General features: G+C 35.8%; 1 protein-coding gene across 1 annotated transcript in view; it reads left to right on the plus strand.

The window, feature by feature from the left end:
• Positions 1-641: 641 nt before the first annotated feature.
• The window catches only part of UFL1 (UFM1-specific ligase 1), a gene marked incomplete at its 5' end in the record, with an annotated part of 22,035 nt that continues 7,989 nt past the window's right edge, over positions 642-14,687 (plus strand). Inside the window, 10 exons of the mRNA XM_010289465.1 lie at positions 642-787; positions 2,763-2,791; positions 3,559-3,656; positions 4,456-4,570; positions 5,839-5,969; positions 6,611-6,669; positions 10,075-10,221; positions 11,371-11,546; positions 12,252-12,431; positions 12,819-12,939. Coding sequence (XP_010287767.1) covers positions 642-787; positions 2,763-2,791; positions 3,559-3,656; positions 4,456-4,570; positions 5,839-5,969; positions 6,611-6,669; positions 10,075-10,221; positions 11,371-11,546; positions 12,252-12,431; positions 12,819-12,939 — 1,202 coding nt within the window. The remainder of the gene's footprint in view (positions 788-2,762; positions 2,792-3,558; positions 3,657-4,455; positions 4,571-5,838; positions 5,970-6,610; positions 6,670-10,074; positions 10,222-11,370; positions 11,547-12,251; positions 12,432-12,818; positions 12,940-14,687) is intronic.

A 14,687-nucleotide genomic window follows, 5' to 3' on the forward strand; every position in this document is an offset into this window, starting at 1 on the left:
GGTCCTGACACGCAGCGGCGTCCCGACGGGCTCAGCCAGGCGCTGCCCCTCAGCAGTTCCCCATTGATTGTCGCTGGCCGGTATGTCAATGTTTGTGAGCCCCGAGGGCGCATCTAGGGCCCCCAGAAAGTATATGCAGGTCCAGGAAAGCGCAGGGGTGTGTAATTGCCGCTTAAGTTCAAGCTGCTAAACATCGTCAGGGCTGCAGTGCTCCGTTTCTTCCTTAGTGTTGTTGGGCAGTTGAGGTCGTTGCCCAGAACTTGTTTTTATTAAAGAAAAAATCCCAAACAAGCAAAACTAAAATAAAAAAGTTCAGAAGGATCAAAAACAGAAATTCTCTAAGCACAACCATTCCTAAATTCACGGGCAGGTGCATTCTTACAGCAAAAGGTGCTGACAGCTGTTCAGGAGAAGCGTAGAAGTCATCTTAGAGAGATGACCCACATAAGTGAAGCCATATGGATGATTCGGGAGCCTATGAAAAAAGTAGGATCCTGAAATTAGTTTTTTGTCATAAAAAGTATTTACACAGAACAGCAAATAATCTTCATTAGCATTTAGTGTTTTTAAAATGTCAATTTAAAGATAAGTTTAACAAGTACTTACTTAGAATAACTAATTATTCTTTATGCCATTGATAGATTGTCAGAACGGAACTGTATAGAAATTGTCACTAAACTGATTGCAGAAAAGCAGTTGGAAGTAGTGCACACTCTTGATGGAAAAGAGTATGTCACTCCAGCACAGATTAGTAGAGAGATCCGGGATGAGCTTCATGTTTCTGGTGGTAAGTGTGGCATTTGCTTTCTTCCTCTGGATGGAAGTTAATTTGCAAGACTACAGAAAGAATTTGAAAGCTTTCTTGACTACCCTTAATCTCACCAAAAAAAGTGAGCTTGCTTCTTCTTGCTTCATCTACACATGAATTCACCTACTGTTATTTTATTTTCACTTCAGATCTGTATTAAACTTCTGGGTAAGCATATCAAGATACATTACTTGGCTCATTTTCACTCATGCAGAATTTCTGAGGTAGAAGTGGTCTAAGAACCCTTTTGAAGGAAATTTGGCATTTTAGTACAGCCCAGATGTTTGGTCTTAACTCAGAATTTCAAAATCATTCTCCTTTCATGTCATTAGTAATAATAATAATTTTAAATTGTCATTGACAGGTCTTTTATTTTGGCAGTGTAAAGAGACATCTGCTTTGTAAGATCTGACTTAGATATATAAGGAAGCAAATATGCTTCAAACTGCTTTTTGTCAATGGTTTTAATGAGAAGACAGTATATTATACTTTTATTTATATTTAAGGGTGAATTTCACAGCATCATATGTTTGGAAAATCAGTTTCCTTATGTTCACAGAATCATTAAGGATGGAGAAGACCTTTAAGATGATCAAGTCCAACCATTAACCCAACACCACCATGCCCACTAAACCGTGTCCCAAAGTCCCACATCCACACATGTTTTGAATACTTCCAGTGATGGTGACTCTATCACCTCCTTGGGCAGCCTGTTCCAATGTTTGACCACTCTCGGTGAAGAAATTTTTCCTCATACCTAGTCTAAACCTCCTCTGGCACAATTTGAGGTCTGTTCATCTCGTTCTATCGCTAGTTCCTTGGGAGACCAACACCCACCTCACCACATGTTCATACAGATTAGTCATTTTCTTACGATTACCACAAGTATGCCTCAGTTTGTGTTGTACCATTGTGTATCATATCAGTATGATAGCTTGAATTGACTTTAAAGTTGCTGGGTTTTGTTAGTAGCATCATGCAAAGGCAGAAGGTTTTGGCAATCCCTGTTTTGATACTCAAGGACTAGTGGTCAAATACAGATCAGTGTCAAGGTAAAAACTAATTGGGAAGGAGTTTGAACAGTGATTTTTTTCTTCTGGAGTTTCTGTATTGGATGGTCAGTAAAGCCATAGGGTAGAACAATATAGCTGCGCACTCTGTCACATAGAGGTGTGTGGGGTGGCCTGAGAAACCTCTGCAGCTAAGCCAGTCTAAAATAGGCTGTAGCAGCAGGGACTTCAGTGACTGAAGTACCAGGGGAACACAATGGCCTGCTTTTGTAGTTCCTGCTATTTTAATATTTCATTTGGTGTCCCACTATAGATCCATGCCATAGCACTGGCCAAACCTTGGGCTACAATCTCCCTCCATGTATCGGTTAAGGCTAGGTTCTCAAAGGAATTTGCATAACTCAAAATGAAGGCAAGCCATCTCTGGTTAACAAAAAGTCTTAAATGGGCTTTTCATTTCACTTGCAAATGGCCACCTACGTGACACTTGTTTGTAGCACACTTAGCACTGCCCTGCACCTATAAGTATTTAAATTTCCTTGCAAACCTTGCTGTTAGACTCCAGTAAAATCCATCATCAGTAATGCAGCTGCTGGAAGAGAAGAGCTATATGGTTTATAATGGCCAGTTCTGTGGTAACAATTTCACCCTTAGTTCTGCCTTGCTGGTAAAAAATAATGTGGTGGGTCCATTATCCTTCCCCTTTGACCTAGTCTAGAGCCTAAAAAGCAAGTCTGACTTCTTGTTCCACAAGATATATGTTCACAGTGATATATCTTGCACTGTCCACCTGTGATTTTTGTGACAATATAACGTCAAAGTTGGTTTAATTGGTCTACGAAAAAATAATGAAGAAATATTTTGTACACAATGAACTATGGTATATTCTAAATCTGTTCAAACATGTTTTATGTATTAAAAGTGTATTTGTACTTTTTTTTAAGGTCGAGTAAACATTGTTGACTTACAACAGGTAACTTTTTAGTAATAAAAAACTATATTCTTCTTTCTTTTCTTCACCATGTATATTGTAAATATGGAGTTCATCAGTTATACTCCAGAGAAGTTATTTTTTCAAAAGAGAACAGAGTTTATGAAAAGCTGGTAGCTCATGTCAGGGTACTGCACATTACTTAATCTGTCTATTTACTGCTTTATTGAAAGCTTCTCTCTGTTGAATTTCAGAGGTCTAAGACCTCTGAAATCACCACTAAAATATATAGATTTTCTTTATGAACTCTTCCTTTGTAAACTAAGGGGGGCAAACAGAAAAGAAATATGTTTTCCATTTAAATTTAAAGCTGCAGGAACATGCATAATTAACTTTGCATGCCTCTTTGGACCTTCCCTTTTCCTTCATTAATCTCTTGTCTCCACTAATCTTTATCCTCCAGTAGTCTGCCTCTGTGACTAATTTTCCCTTCTGGCTTGAGTAAAATTACTTGGAATCAAAAAACCTTTCAGAAAGACAATTTAGCGTTTTCTGTTCATAGCTTTCTGTAATTTTTTATTATATAGGTTTCTATTAACCTTGTCACAGTTGCAAAGAGAGCTTTTTCTCCCTAGAGCATTGATGCTTTATTCCAAATGACAGATTAATTGCATATGTATACAGTTATAGAAAAAAACAAAAGTAGCTTTCCTTAAGACATAGAACTGTGTAAGTATAATATCTCAGTGTTTGAGAATTAGTTTCAATTTAAAGTTCTGATAAGAGGTTTTGTTGGGGGTTTTTTTTAGGTAATAAATGTGGACCTTCTGCACATTGAAAACAGAGCTAACGACATCATTAAATCAGAAAAAAATATTCAGCTTGTGCTGGGACAGCTTATAAATGAGTGAGTACACATTTCAGGAACAACCAGCCTTTGTTGCTTCTGAAGTGAAAACACATTTTTCTTGACTGCTACTAGGACTGCTTCGTGGTGATCAGTGCTTCTTTTCCAAATGGCGAGTGAGTCCTGTCTCACCAGAGCATTCAGTGAATCCACGGAGCAAAGGCCTCACTGAATGTCTCTGCCTGGTATCCTGCACTTAAGAGGCTTCATTTCTTACCCAGTGTCTTTGTGTACAGCAGCCAGATCTCGTTTGCTCTGTGGCTTTGCTATCTGCCTCAGCTATTGACAAACCCTCTCATTTTTTCCTACCTTTTGCTTTACCTCACAAGCCTAAGATGTATGAGCAAGTTATTTCATGGCATTCAGCACACTTCACCACCACTGAAGTAATACTTTTATGGAGTTGTCACTGTTATTGATTGTGCTGCAGGATTTATTCTTTGCAAAGAATGTGATGTTCCTGGCTCTTTTGAAATAATTAAGACCTGCCTTGCTCACTAAAGCCCTTTTCTGAGTCTCATTGACATATAATGTTTTCTTGTTCCTGCTTTTTGGCAGTTTCATACAAGCAAATAAATGACCAATTTTAATACTAGCTACCTGGTTAGCAGGCTTTTTAAAAAAACTCATTTTCACTGACATTTATTAATTTAAAATAACTTTCAGTTTATTTTTGCTAAGATGCAACAGAAAGAGGTATAGTGCCAGGTCAATTAATAATTCAGCCTGTGGATAACAGGTTGATCTTGAATTTCACACTTAATGTGTTGGGATTTTTTTTTTCTTGTTTTTAAATAAGGAGTTACCTGGATCAATTAGCAGAAGAAATAAATGATAAGCTACAGGAAACTGGCCAGGTGACAATATCAGAACTCTGCAAGGCATATGACCTTCCGGGAGACTTCCTGATACAGGTGATACAAGCCACCAACCTTGCAAATGTAGAATTCATTATGTTTACCTTCTTTTGTCATCTTTGCAGTATTCATGGCTTTAATTGTGATGAGCTTATTCTCAGTCTACGCAGAAAAGTATTAGATACATAAACGTTGCAGTGTAACAGTTATTCACAGATTGAGGTTGATATTTGCCTTTTCATTGCTGGGCAAAATTTCTTCAGAATCTTTATGACTGGTAGGAACAGATTAGGCTTAGGACTGTTAGGAACAGATTAGATTAGTGGAAGATGTGAAAATGTCTTTGTTTGAAATATTAGAGAGAAGATATAGGGGAATTTCATCTGTCTCATTAGCTACCCAGGAAGCAGAAATATATTGGGAGAGACCTTTCGGCTTATTCAGAAAAGGTAAAATAAACGTTTGTTTCTAGAAGCTGAAGCCAGACATTCAGAGTAGGAAAAAAACCCTATTTCCCTTTGTTAGTGACTATTTTACTGCTTAAAAGGATTAGGGAGAATTCTTTTACCACTGTTGACTTTCAGTCGAGGTTGGATTTTTTTGGAAAATACTTTTTTTCAAAGGGTAATCCTGTGGCACATGTTAGGTGAACAGTCATATTACCACAGACAATGACAACAGTCACTGTACCACAGACAACCTTGTTGACTCTCAATTTATGAACAGATGAACAGAATTCCTCTAGTATTTGTTGCATGATCAGCTTCTACAAAAATATTGCTACGATACAAAAATTAGTACATGGTTTCTCTATGTTTCCTGGGCAGAATTTCCTGGGTTTAGTTCTCTTTGCAAGGATGCACATTTATAAGCTCTTTGCACCTCTTTCTTTTGTGATTATTGTTGCTAAGTTTTGTCTTCACTGTTTGAAAAAATGGATAGTGATTTCCTGTGCCACTGGTTCTTAGAAAATCAATACAAAGGCTAAATCTTAGTTTTGACTGTGCATCTGCAAACCATACTTACTTCTTTTGCAAAGTTTTCTTTCATCTTTGGATACACATATATGTAATATGAGGACATTGTTAGGAAAGGTGAATTCCCTGAAGTTTAAAGTGTGGGCCATAATGGCATCAACATACACGTAGTAAGACACATTCTCGATATACCTAAATAATAATTTCCATTTGTAGTCCTCATTTCTGAATATTTTGTCTGTCTTAGAAAAACTAAGTTGCTGATCTGTTAATACAGATTTTTTGATTGATTTTTGTTTAATATCGCTAATATACCATTTTAGCAGTCATCCCATCTTCCATTTACAGGCATTATCCAGGCGTTTGGGTAGAATTATTCATGGACAACTAGACCAGGAAAACCGTGGGGTGATTTTTACAGAAGCCTTTGTGTCCCGGCATCGAGCACGCATTCGTGGTCTCTTCACTGCAATTACTCGGTAAATTGCCAGACCAACAACCACATATTAAAATATTTTTACCATAGGTCTTTATGGACCAAACTCACTTGTGAGGGAAAAAGAAAAGAAAATAAAGACCTATGGATAGATTTGTTCAAGTGTAATTCAGTTCCTGGGGTGAAATATTAGACTCACTTTTTTGAAATGGGGACCTCCTTTTGAAAGGAGAACAAGAAAAGTATAGCAATATACAACATACTTAAGAGTTTTGGCTGAAGAAAATATTAATCAGTAGTTCTTTCATCTGTTTGGAGAGTATCTGTCCTCATTGTCGTTCCACCACTCCACAGTCAATTTTGTTTTGATGTCTACCCAGTACATGTGATTATAGATAATTTTTTCTTATTAAATCAATAATCTTCTGTGTCAATTTGTATGGAGAGAAAAAACGTGGGACAGCAGAACTTTCCTTACAATAATTATAGTAGCTCTGTTGTAAGATATAACTTCATAATAATTCAAAATTAAAACCTGGTAAGCTGTGTTAAACATCAATGTAACACCCTGGGGCTAAGAAATTACGTAGTTTTGTCCATCTGGAGTTAACCTTTCTTTTTCTAGATACTCCACATCAATGTCGAGTCACTAACTTATGTTGTTCTATTTTTCTTTTTTCCGAGGCCTACACCTGTAAGTAACTTGATCACACGGTATGGATTTCAAGAACACTTACTTTACTGTGAGTTTCGTTCAGACTGTTCTGTATTTTTGTTACTTAATTCATAGATTCTTCATTACAAGTATGCTTTCAAAGTAGCATTTTAGTATATATAGTATTAATTCTTGAATAAAGAGCAATATGTTTCTCTCTAGGGTAAAAAGTGTTAAACTTTTTGTGCTATCCATAACTGAAGAGATGTTCTCTATATCTAAAGCAATGAAAGCATGCATTGATGAATGCCTTTGGGGGCAGAATGATGCAAGAAGTACAGTACTCATTTTGCCATCTGTTTCATCATTTGCCCTTAGCTACTGGCAGTTTTATCGGTGAAGCACACAAAAGAGGACAGATTTTATGTAGCCAAATGGCATTAACTGCTCTGGATTTTGTTTATTGACTCTTCTCTGTGATACCGGAGGCAGAGCTTTTGTTATGCTCTTAGCTAAATGTCTCTATATGCTGAGAGGTAAAGCATATCCTTAAACTGTTTGCTTTTATTTTCTGCAGTTTCTTTTTAAAATAGAAATTCATAAAGATTTCCTATCCAACTGCTGAAACTTTTAGGCAGTACTTAATTGTTTCTCACTTCTGATGTTGCAGCTTTTCTTTGACTACCTCTCGTCTGTCCAAAATACTGCTTCAAGCACCACTAGTCTTGTGTGCTGGCTGACCAAGTGCTGCTGGTCTTTGGAATCCTTTAATGGTTTTCTATTGCTTCTCATGAAAGTTAATGTTTCTCTTTTGTTTGTTTGGGTCTTTTTGCCTTCAGGGCATTGCACACTTTAGCTCCACTATAACATCTCTTTGCTTACCTTCTTGTTCTTTGCAACAAGCTTATTCATTAACGAAATTCTTAGCATTTCAGTAAAATGATATAACACTCTACTTTCAGATAATCAATTTAAGGTTTTCTCTTTTTTTTTGGAATGTGCCATCCAGGTATTCAGAGATTAAAAGAAAAGTCTGTTAAACTGCATTATAGTAATATTGCAGTATTCGACAAATTTCAGTATGTGGTTACAGTCTTTTTCAAACATGTCCTGCAAGTACATGATCGTGTATTGCTCATGTACAGTGTTAACATGAGTTGAAGTTCTAGTGTTTTTCTGTCACCAGTAATCATCATGATGGCTAAGTGTATTTCTGGTACTTTCTTTTTCTCCTTTTTTTTTTTTTTTTTTAGTAAATTTGTTCATCTTTTTTTGTAGTTTTTCTTACTGTATTTCATTTCCTAAGTTTCAAAGAGCTTTTTACTCACTGCCAGAGCACATTTGATTTTATTCTATCCATTTTCTGAGATAACACTTCAATTCCATAAATGCTGGAAGCTTGAAAAGCATCTTTTCAATTACATTACTTGTGCTCTTTGCTTTTTAAGTTTGTCATTATTAGCAATGTGTTTTAAAGTGGTCTTTGTCAGTTTTGTGTCTTCTAGAAAAAACACGTCAGTTCAGTGTACTGTTTGTATAATTTACAAAGAGCTAATCATTTAATCAATTGTTTAACTTAATGTGAGACAAGAAACAGTACTCTTTGGTTCCATCGTATAGTTGAGCTGCTATTCCTATTAAGCGGACATGAAGTTATGATAGAAAAGAATTAATTTTCAAAATGAGAAACTGCTTAATATAAAACACTAATTACAAATCATAATGAAAGCACAGATGTTCTTCATTTCTGAATATTGTGTTGCTGATGTGGGACAGGCATGGAGGGATGCTTGTCGTCCTTGCCAGACTGCAACAGAGACCTAACAGGACGCTACAAACTACGCTGTCACCTTTAAAAATAATAGTGAAATTACAGTAGTTCTGCAAAGGTCCTGTCGTTTTGTTTTAAAACAAAATATTATCTAGGCATAATTGTAGTAGGGGCTGTGAAATCTGTGAAAGCACCTCTGCCCTGGAGTTTTAGAACTGGCACTTGAAATAATACATAAATTGGCATCTTCATTTCTCTCCCATTCTCTATAAAGACTCTGGTTTATTGCTAGTGGTCCACAAAATTATTTGAAGTACCTAGAAAAGTTTTACTCTTTTTCCCAAAAACTTTGAATAAAAACAAGTTGAGATTGTAAACTGTATTGTCTGACAATTATTTAAGTAGAATAGGCGCATTGACTCTATTTTTCTAGAGTAACTAAACTATTAGTAAGTATAAAAATCTAATTTCATTTTCAGAATCTGTCTTAGAAGCTCCATTTTATACAAGGTAACTAAACCATGGCAGAACATGATTTCTAGCTCTTGTCTTAGGTTATGTAAAGCTGTATCTTGTTTAAATCAGTTTCTTTCTTCTACATTTTTTCAGTGTAACTACTGTTCAGCTTTGTTAGTGGTAGTCTTGTTCAATAGCTGTGAGGTTATAGAGGTTTATCTACACTATGGGCATATCTGACAAAAACAATCATGGTTTAAACAGTAGTATTTCTTCTGAACCAGGTTTTCCTGTGTAGGTGAACTAAACTTACAATGCTGTATTAAACATGTTAAAATGTTGACCGCTATTCGTATTTAATGAGGAAGGAGCCGTACCATGTGATACCATTTAGTGTTCTGTTCCAGGCTAAAGTCTGTCTTTTAATGAAATAGAAATCAACACAAACAAGGTAAAAAAGCCATCTAGCAAAGCTCTAGCAAGCAGCAGAGCTTGGCAGTTGATGTCACTGATATTTTTAACCTATCTAGTGACTTATGAAAAGCCAAAAGCGGAACATAGAAGGCAAATCAGATACTCCTGTGCACCTAAATGTGGATTGAAAATACATTATTTAGCACTGAGAAAGTCTAATACTTTGGTACGACCATTTACCAATACATTCTTTGTCAGCAATATTTGTGCCTTTCCAGGAGTTTATTACTGGCAAGTGTGAACATTGTAAACCGTGAAGATGGTCACCAGTAGGAGGTGCTCACATTTATACAGTTTAGGTAGCAATTTTTCATGTCATTTTAGTGTGTTCAGATTTCTTTTTCCATCTTGGTTATCATGCAACCAGTGAATTCGAAGAGAACATTATTAATAAAATGCTCATATATTTTATTGTCTGGCCAGACAAAGATTCTTTTGTGGCTACATTTTCTAAATTAAAAGCTCAAACTGTCCAGGTTTATTGTCCATGTTCAATAAAAAGTGCTTTGATCCTGCCATTGTGGCTTACTCTTTTGAAACATTGTATGATTTACAGAGCTTTTATCACGACATTCTCATAAGTGTTAAAAATAATTGATAGAACTCAGAAGTGTTTCACTAGAACAAGCACTTGTATTTTGGTCTTCAGTTTCTTTCAATTAATAGTAAAAAAGAAAAACAACTAATGGGTGGGAAAAGAAGAAGAAACAAAACAGGGAAAATAATTGCTAAGTTTTGATTAATGGATATATCGGAGTGGAAAATGTCACTTCAATTATTTTCTTCTTGTAGCTGTACTAGAAGAACTTGTTAACACTGGTCGTCTAAAAGGCACTGTGGTTGGTGGGAGGCAGGATAAGGCTGTGTTTGTTCCAGACATCTATGCCAGAACACAGAGCAACTGGGTGGATTCCTTTTTCAAGCAGAATGGTTACTTAGGTAATTAATCTTCATTCTTGTGGATATAATATCTTTCTAAAACTAGTTTAGGTAATTGGTCTTACCCTAACATAGCTAGTGTCTAGAGCGAAGCCTCACAGGTGGAAATCAATACAGTACTTGATATGCCTTTGTTAAAAGACCATCTTGCTTATAATGATGTGTGTTACTGAACCATATTCCAGCAGAGAGAACCATACTGCTAAACAGTAATTTTATTTCTCACAGAGTTACAAATGCTACTTTTGTTACTGTTCTGAAAACTTTTCTTAGGCTACCCATTGTAGACTTTTCAGATGATTGTGTCTGACCCACATAGTTGGAGTTTCAGGTCAGGTGTCCAGATTACAACCAAACTTCAGATGTTACTAGTCCAGATAGCCAAGCATGCAGTGCACAGAAAGAACCTTTTCCAAAATAAGGTTTGTAGAATTAGAGTGGGTAGCATTATTGTCCTGATACGAATCCAAACAAGGCTATTTAACTTAAAGCTGATTGATGATGGACAATGATGTTTTTTACAACAGGAGCTATGGGAAAATGTGGACCTGAATAAACAGAGGAATGTACCCTTATGGTCCCAAAGGGCCAATCCCTAAATAACAGTTAGTCTTGCAGTTTGAAAAGGCTTGGCCTAATTTACTGTAGTGCTATTAAGTGTTTCTGTAATATTGCTTGACTGATAGAGTATCTATCAAAGTCTGAATGTTTTCAGAATGCCTAAGTATAAACTGCCAAATAGCTGAAATTCTTTACTTGTGAGGCATTGCATGATTCTAGAGTACATTGGAGTAGCTTCAGAAAACAAAACATTTTGACATTGCATATTATTGTAAATATTGTTGATGTTACATTAGAATACTTTGGAAAGATATCATTGCAATGGTGTAAGAATCTGAAAAAAGCATTTTTTCCAAAACTCACACTGAAGTCATGTCCATGATTGAATCCTCATATTTCTATTAACTATGTTTAGCTGTAGCTTGTACTGAACTAAATTTTAGGTCAGCATCAGGTTGAAGTTGCATTTACTTGTATAAAAACTATATGTAATTCTTCTTTTCCTGCTTTCAAAAAAAAACAAATCACCACAAAAGATCCTGTATGTAAATGAATGTACTTAAATGTAACAGACATCTTGTTTTACAGAATTTGATGCGTTGTACAGACTTGGCATCCCCGACCCAGCAGGCTACATTAAAAAAAGATACAAGTCCACACAACTCTTATTTCTGAGAGCAGCTTGTGTTGGTCAAGAAATTGTGGATCAGGTTGAAGCTTCTGTAGAGGAAGCCATCAGCTCTGGAAACTGGTTAGATGTAGCAGTAAGTGATCCTTTCAGTTGTTGTTGGATTTATTTGTTTTGTCTTTATCAAATTATACTTTAATGAAGCTACACATGTATAATGTAAATTGCATGTTGTCAAAGAAGAATACTCAGTTTAAGTAAAATAACAAGTAAAATGCATTGTTTGCCTTTAAATTGGTCTGAACAAAAATAGGGGAAGGTCATGTTAGTATTCAGTTGATAGATACCTAAGACTAACTTTCATTTCAAAATTAGTGCGACTGTATTCTGCTAGAGAACAATATATTTCTGTGGGGATTCTGTGGAAAGAAGTTTAAACTGAATTCTTAGGACAGTTTCGGTAAGCTGAAGGATATTAGCCATTTTGTCCTGGCTAAATCCTAATTTTAGGCCTTAGAACACTACTTTGTTGCTTTTAAGGAGGACTGCTGCTGTTTTGTGTTTGGTGTTACTCTGTATCTGTTGAGCTGCATTTTGAAGAAGTTGCCGTGTGTTTTCCCAGAGGTAACATATATTCTAGAGCATGTCAATTTGGGATTTTAGGAGTTTTAAAGTAATGTTTACTCTTATATTACTAGTTTAATTTTAAAAGTGCAATATATTCTAAACAGTTAACTGTTCAGCTGTCAAATGAGGTGTCCTGTTTATCCGCATATAAGTATGTCTGTCCATTCTAGAACAGATTATTGTATGTGAATGATTTTGATTTTCTTTACCCTAGACTCTTCTGCCCAGTTCATTGTCAATAGAAGATGTTGGGATTTTGCTTCAGCAAGTGATGAGATCTTTAAACAAAAATTCTTCAGGTTTAGTCTTCAGTGACACCATTGTGGTCAGTGAGAAATTTCTAAGCAGCTGTGCTGATCTGTTCTCTGATATGATGCAACAGAAAGCTGAAAAGGTACAGGCTTTTTTATTGGTTAAGATGCAGTGTACATTGAGTGTCAGAATATAGTTTATGTGACTTTCTATTTGCTGTTGCCGTCTCTTTACATCTCATCTGAAATACTGCTTGAGCAGAAGGGCAAAAATGAAGAAAAGGTTTGTGTATGTAATCAGTGTAATTCAACGTATATTCAGTTTCACTCAAGGAACACCATCACAGTAACGGTATGATCAGATGCTGAATTTTGAAGGGAAGAATACATGTCTCTTCATGTGTTGCACTTGGAAAACATGGTGTTAGATTAGGATACCTAAAAATGGCCAAATGGCTTATAAGTTTCTATATGTATCTTTTGTTGCTGTGTGTATCTTTTTGCTCTTAAGTGCACTTTCTTCATTTTAGGAAATGAAAAATAACCCTGTTAATTTAATCACTGAAGAAGATTTAAAACAAGCTTCTGGTTTAGAGAATTCATATGCTAATAAAAAAGACAAAAAGGATGAAAGAAGAAAGAAAGCAACAGGTAAGGCATCAATATTTAGCTTAAGACAGAAAAAAAAAAGAAAAAAAGAGGCTTGCTTTGCCTTGGAAATATTCAAATATAAACTTACTATATTTTGTAGTCCACTAGTTGCCTCCAGTCCATTGCTGAAGATATTTAAGAAATAATCCAACCACTTCTCATCATTATACTTTATAAGCAAGGGATCCATGTTTGTTTATTAGTGTGTTACGGTCTGGTCACATAAGACTGAGTTGTGCAATCAGGACTGACCAAACCAGTATTAGCTCAGGGACCTCTGTACCATTTTTTATTACACAGTGTAGATACACTCTTACTCTCCACTTTTCAGGGATCTAGGAAAATGAAAATATTTCTTAACAGTCTTGAGAAGTTATTTCCAAAATCACTCTGTCTAAATTGAGAAATGAAGTATTAAGATGGGTTTTTTTGGAGAATGTTATACATCTTTTCTGAGAATCCCATGCCAGACAATTTTCTGGTGTTTCTCCTAATAAGAGTTATTAGGAGATCCACACAGTTTACTTTAAAGTATATTTTGGGTTAAATTAATCCCAAGCCTTACTCCATTTGTGTGGTGGCTGTTTGGAATAGATCTTAGTCTGAGGAAGAATAAAAAATGTGCAGTTTTAACCCTTTCAAATCTTTCTGGTTTTAAAACATTATTCAGACTAGAGAGTGTATTTTCAGTCCCAAAAACTTTATGTGGTTCTTGTGTTGCTACAGCACAACTGAGCAATCTATGTTGAACTCGCAGAGTTTTATATGCTACTGAAAGTAACAGAATTGGAGCACTGATGCATCTATCTTAATTGAATATACTTATCTGAGAAATAAAACATTATATTCTACTCTTAAAAAGGCCATGACTGAGTTGGCATGGAATCTAAACTTACTCTTGCCACAACAGACAGCATATTTTTCTAGGCCAGAGCTGAAGTGGAGAAGCTTGAACTTTAATTGAACTATCAGAAATAGAATGACTTCAGTTTCCAAGCCTCTGGAAAGTGGGACTCTACTGAGCATGTTCTATGTGTCTAGACACATTCGTATCCACAGGTAACATATGCTGCACCACTAGCGTGCAGTACCCTGAAGTGTTTTTTTTTAATGGACTGTTAGGCATATTACCTTAAAACAATTAACATCACAGTTTAAGGATTAGATGTTGTTACTGTGTAATGGCAGAATGTGGCCAATGTCACGTTGCCTATCTTAAGGCCTGTGTGTGACCGTATCAATATCTACTGTTTAAGTGTAACGTGATGTCGCATAGTGTTAATGTAGTTCATTACAAATATGGGTTCAACCATGTATTGGATTAATGAAAATTTTCAAGGTATATTATCTATTTTCTATTTATAATAGCATTTGCAGCAGTCTGTTACAAACAAGTACTGTAGAGGCATGTACTCTTGTAATCCTTTGTGTACGTTACAGTCCATGTATCCTATTGTCATAAAATACCATTTTTCTGGCAGTAGTCTCTCCTGCTTTATCTCTCTGTGGTTTAAGATCTTGACTGCAGATTACGGCTTTTTTAATATGGCTATAAAGTGGAATACAGAATGGAGTTTCCAAAATAACTAGTATATTGCACAGTTGACAAATTCCTTGAATGACAGTTGACTGTCATTCACTAAAATGTGAATGCAGTCACGTTTCAAATAAGCTTGTGAAAAACACCATTTTCTTTTTTTTTTTTCTCTTCCTCCCCACCCCCCCCCACGGCCCACTCCCCCAATCTG

Source organism: Phaethon lepturus, unplaced genomic scaffold (assembly GCF_000687285.1).
Source record: "Phaethon lepturus isolate BGI_N335 unplaced genomic scaffold, ASM68728v1 scaffold9596, whole genome shotgun sequence".
Classification (NCBI taxonomy): Eukaryota; Metazoa; Chordata; class Aves; order Phaethontiformes; family Phaethontidae; genus Phaethon; species Phaethon lepturus.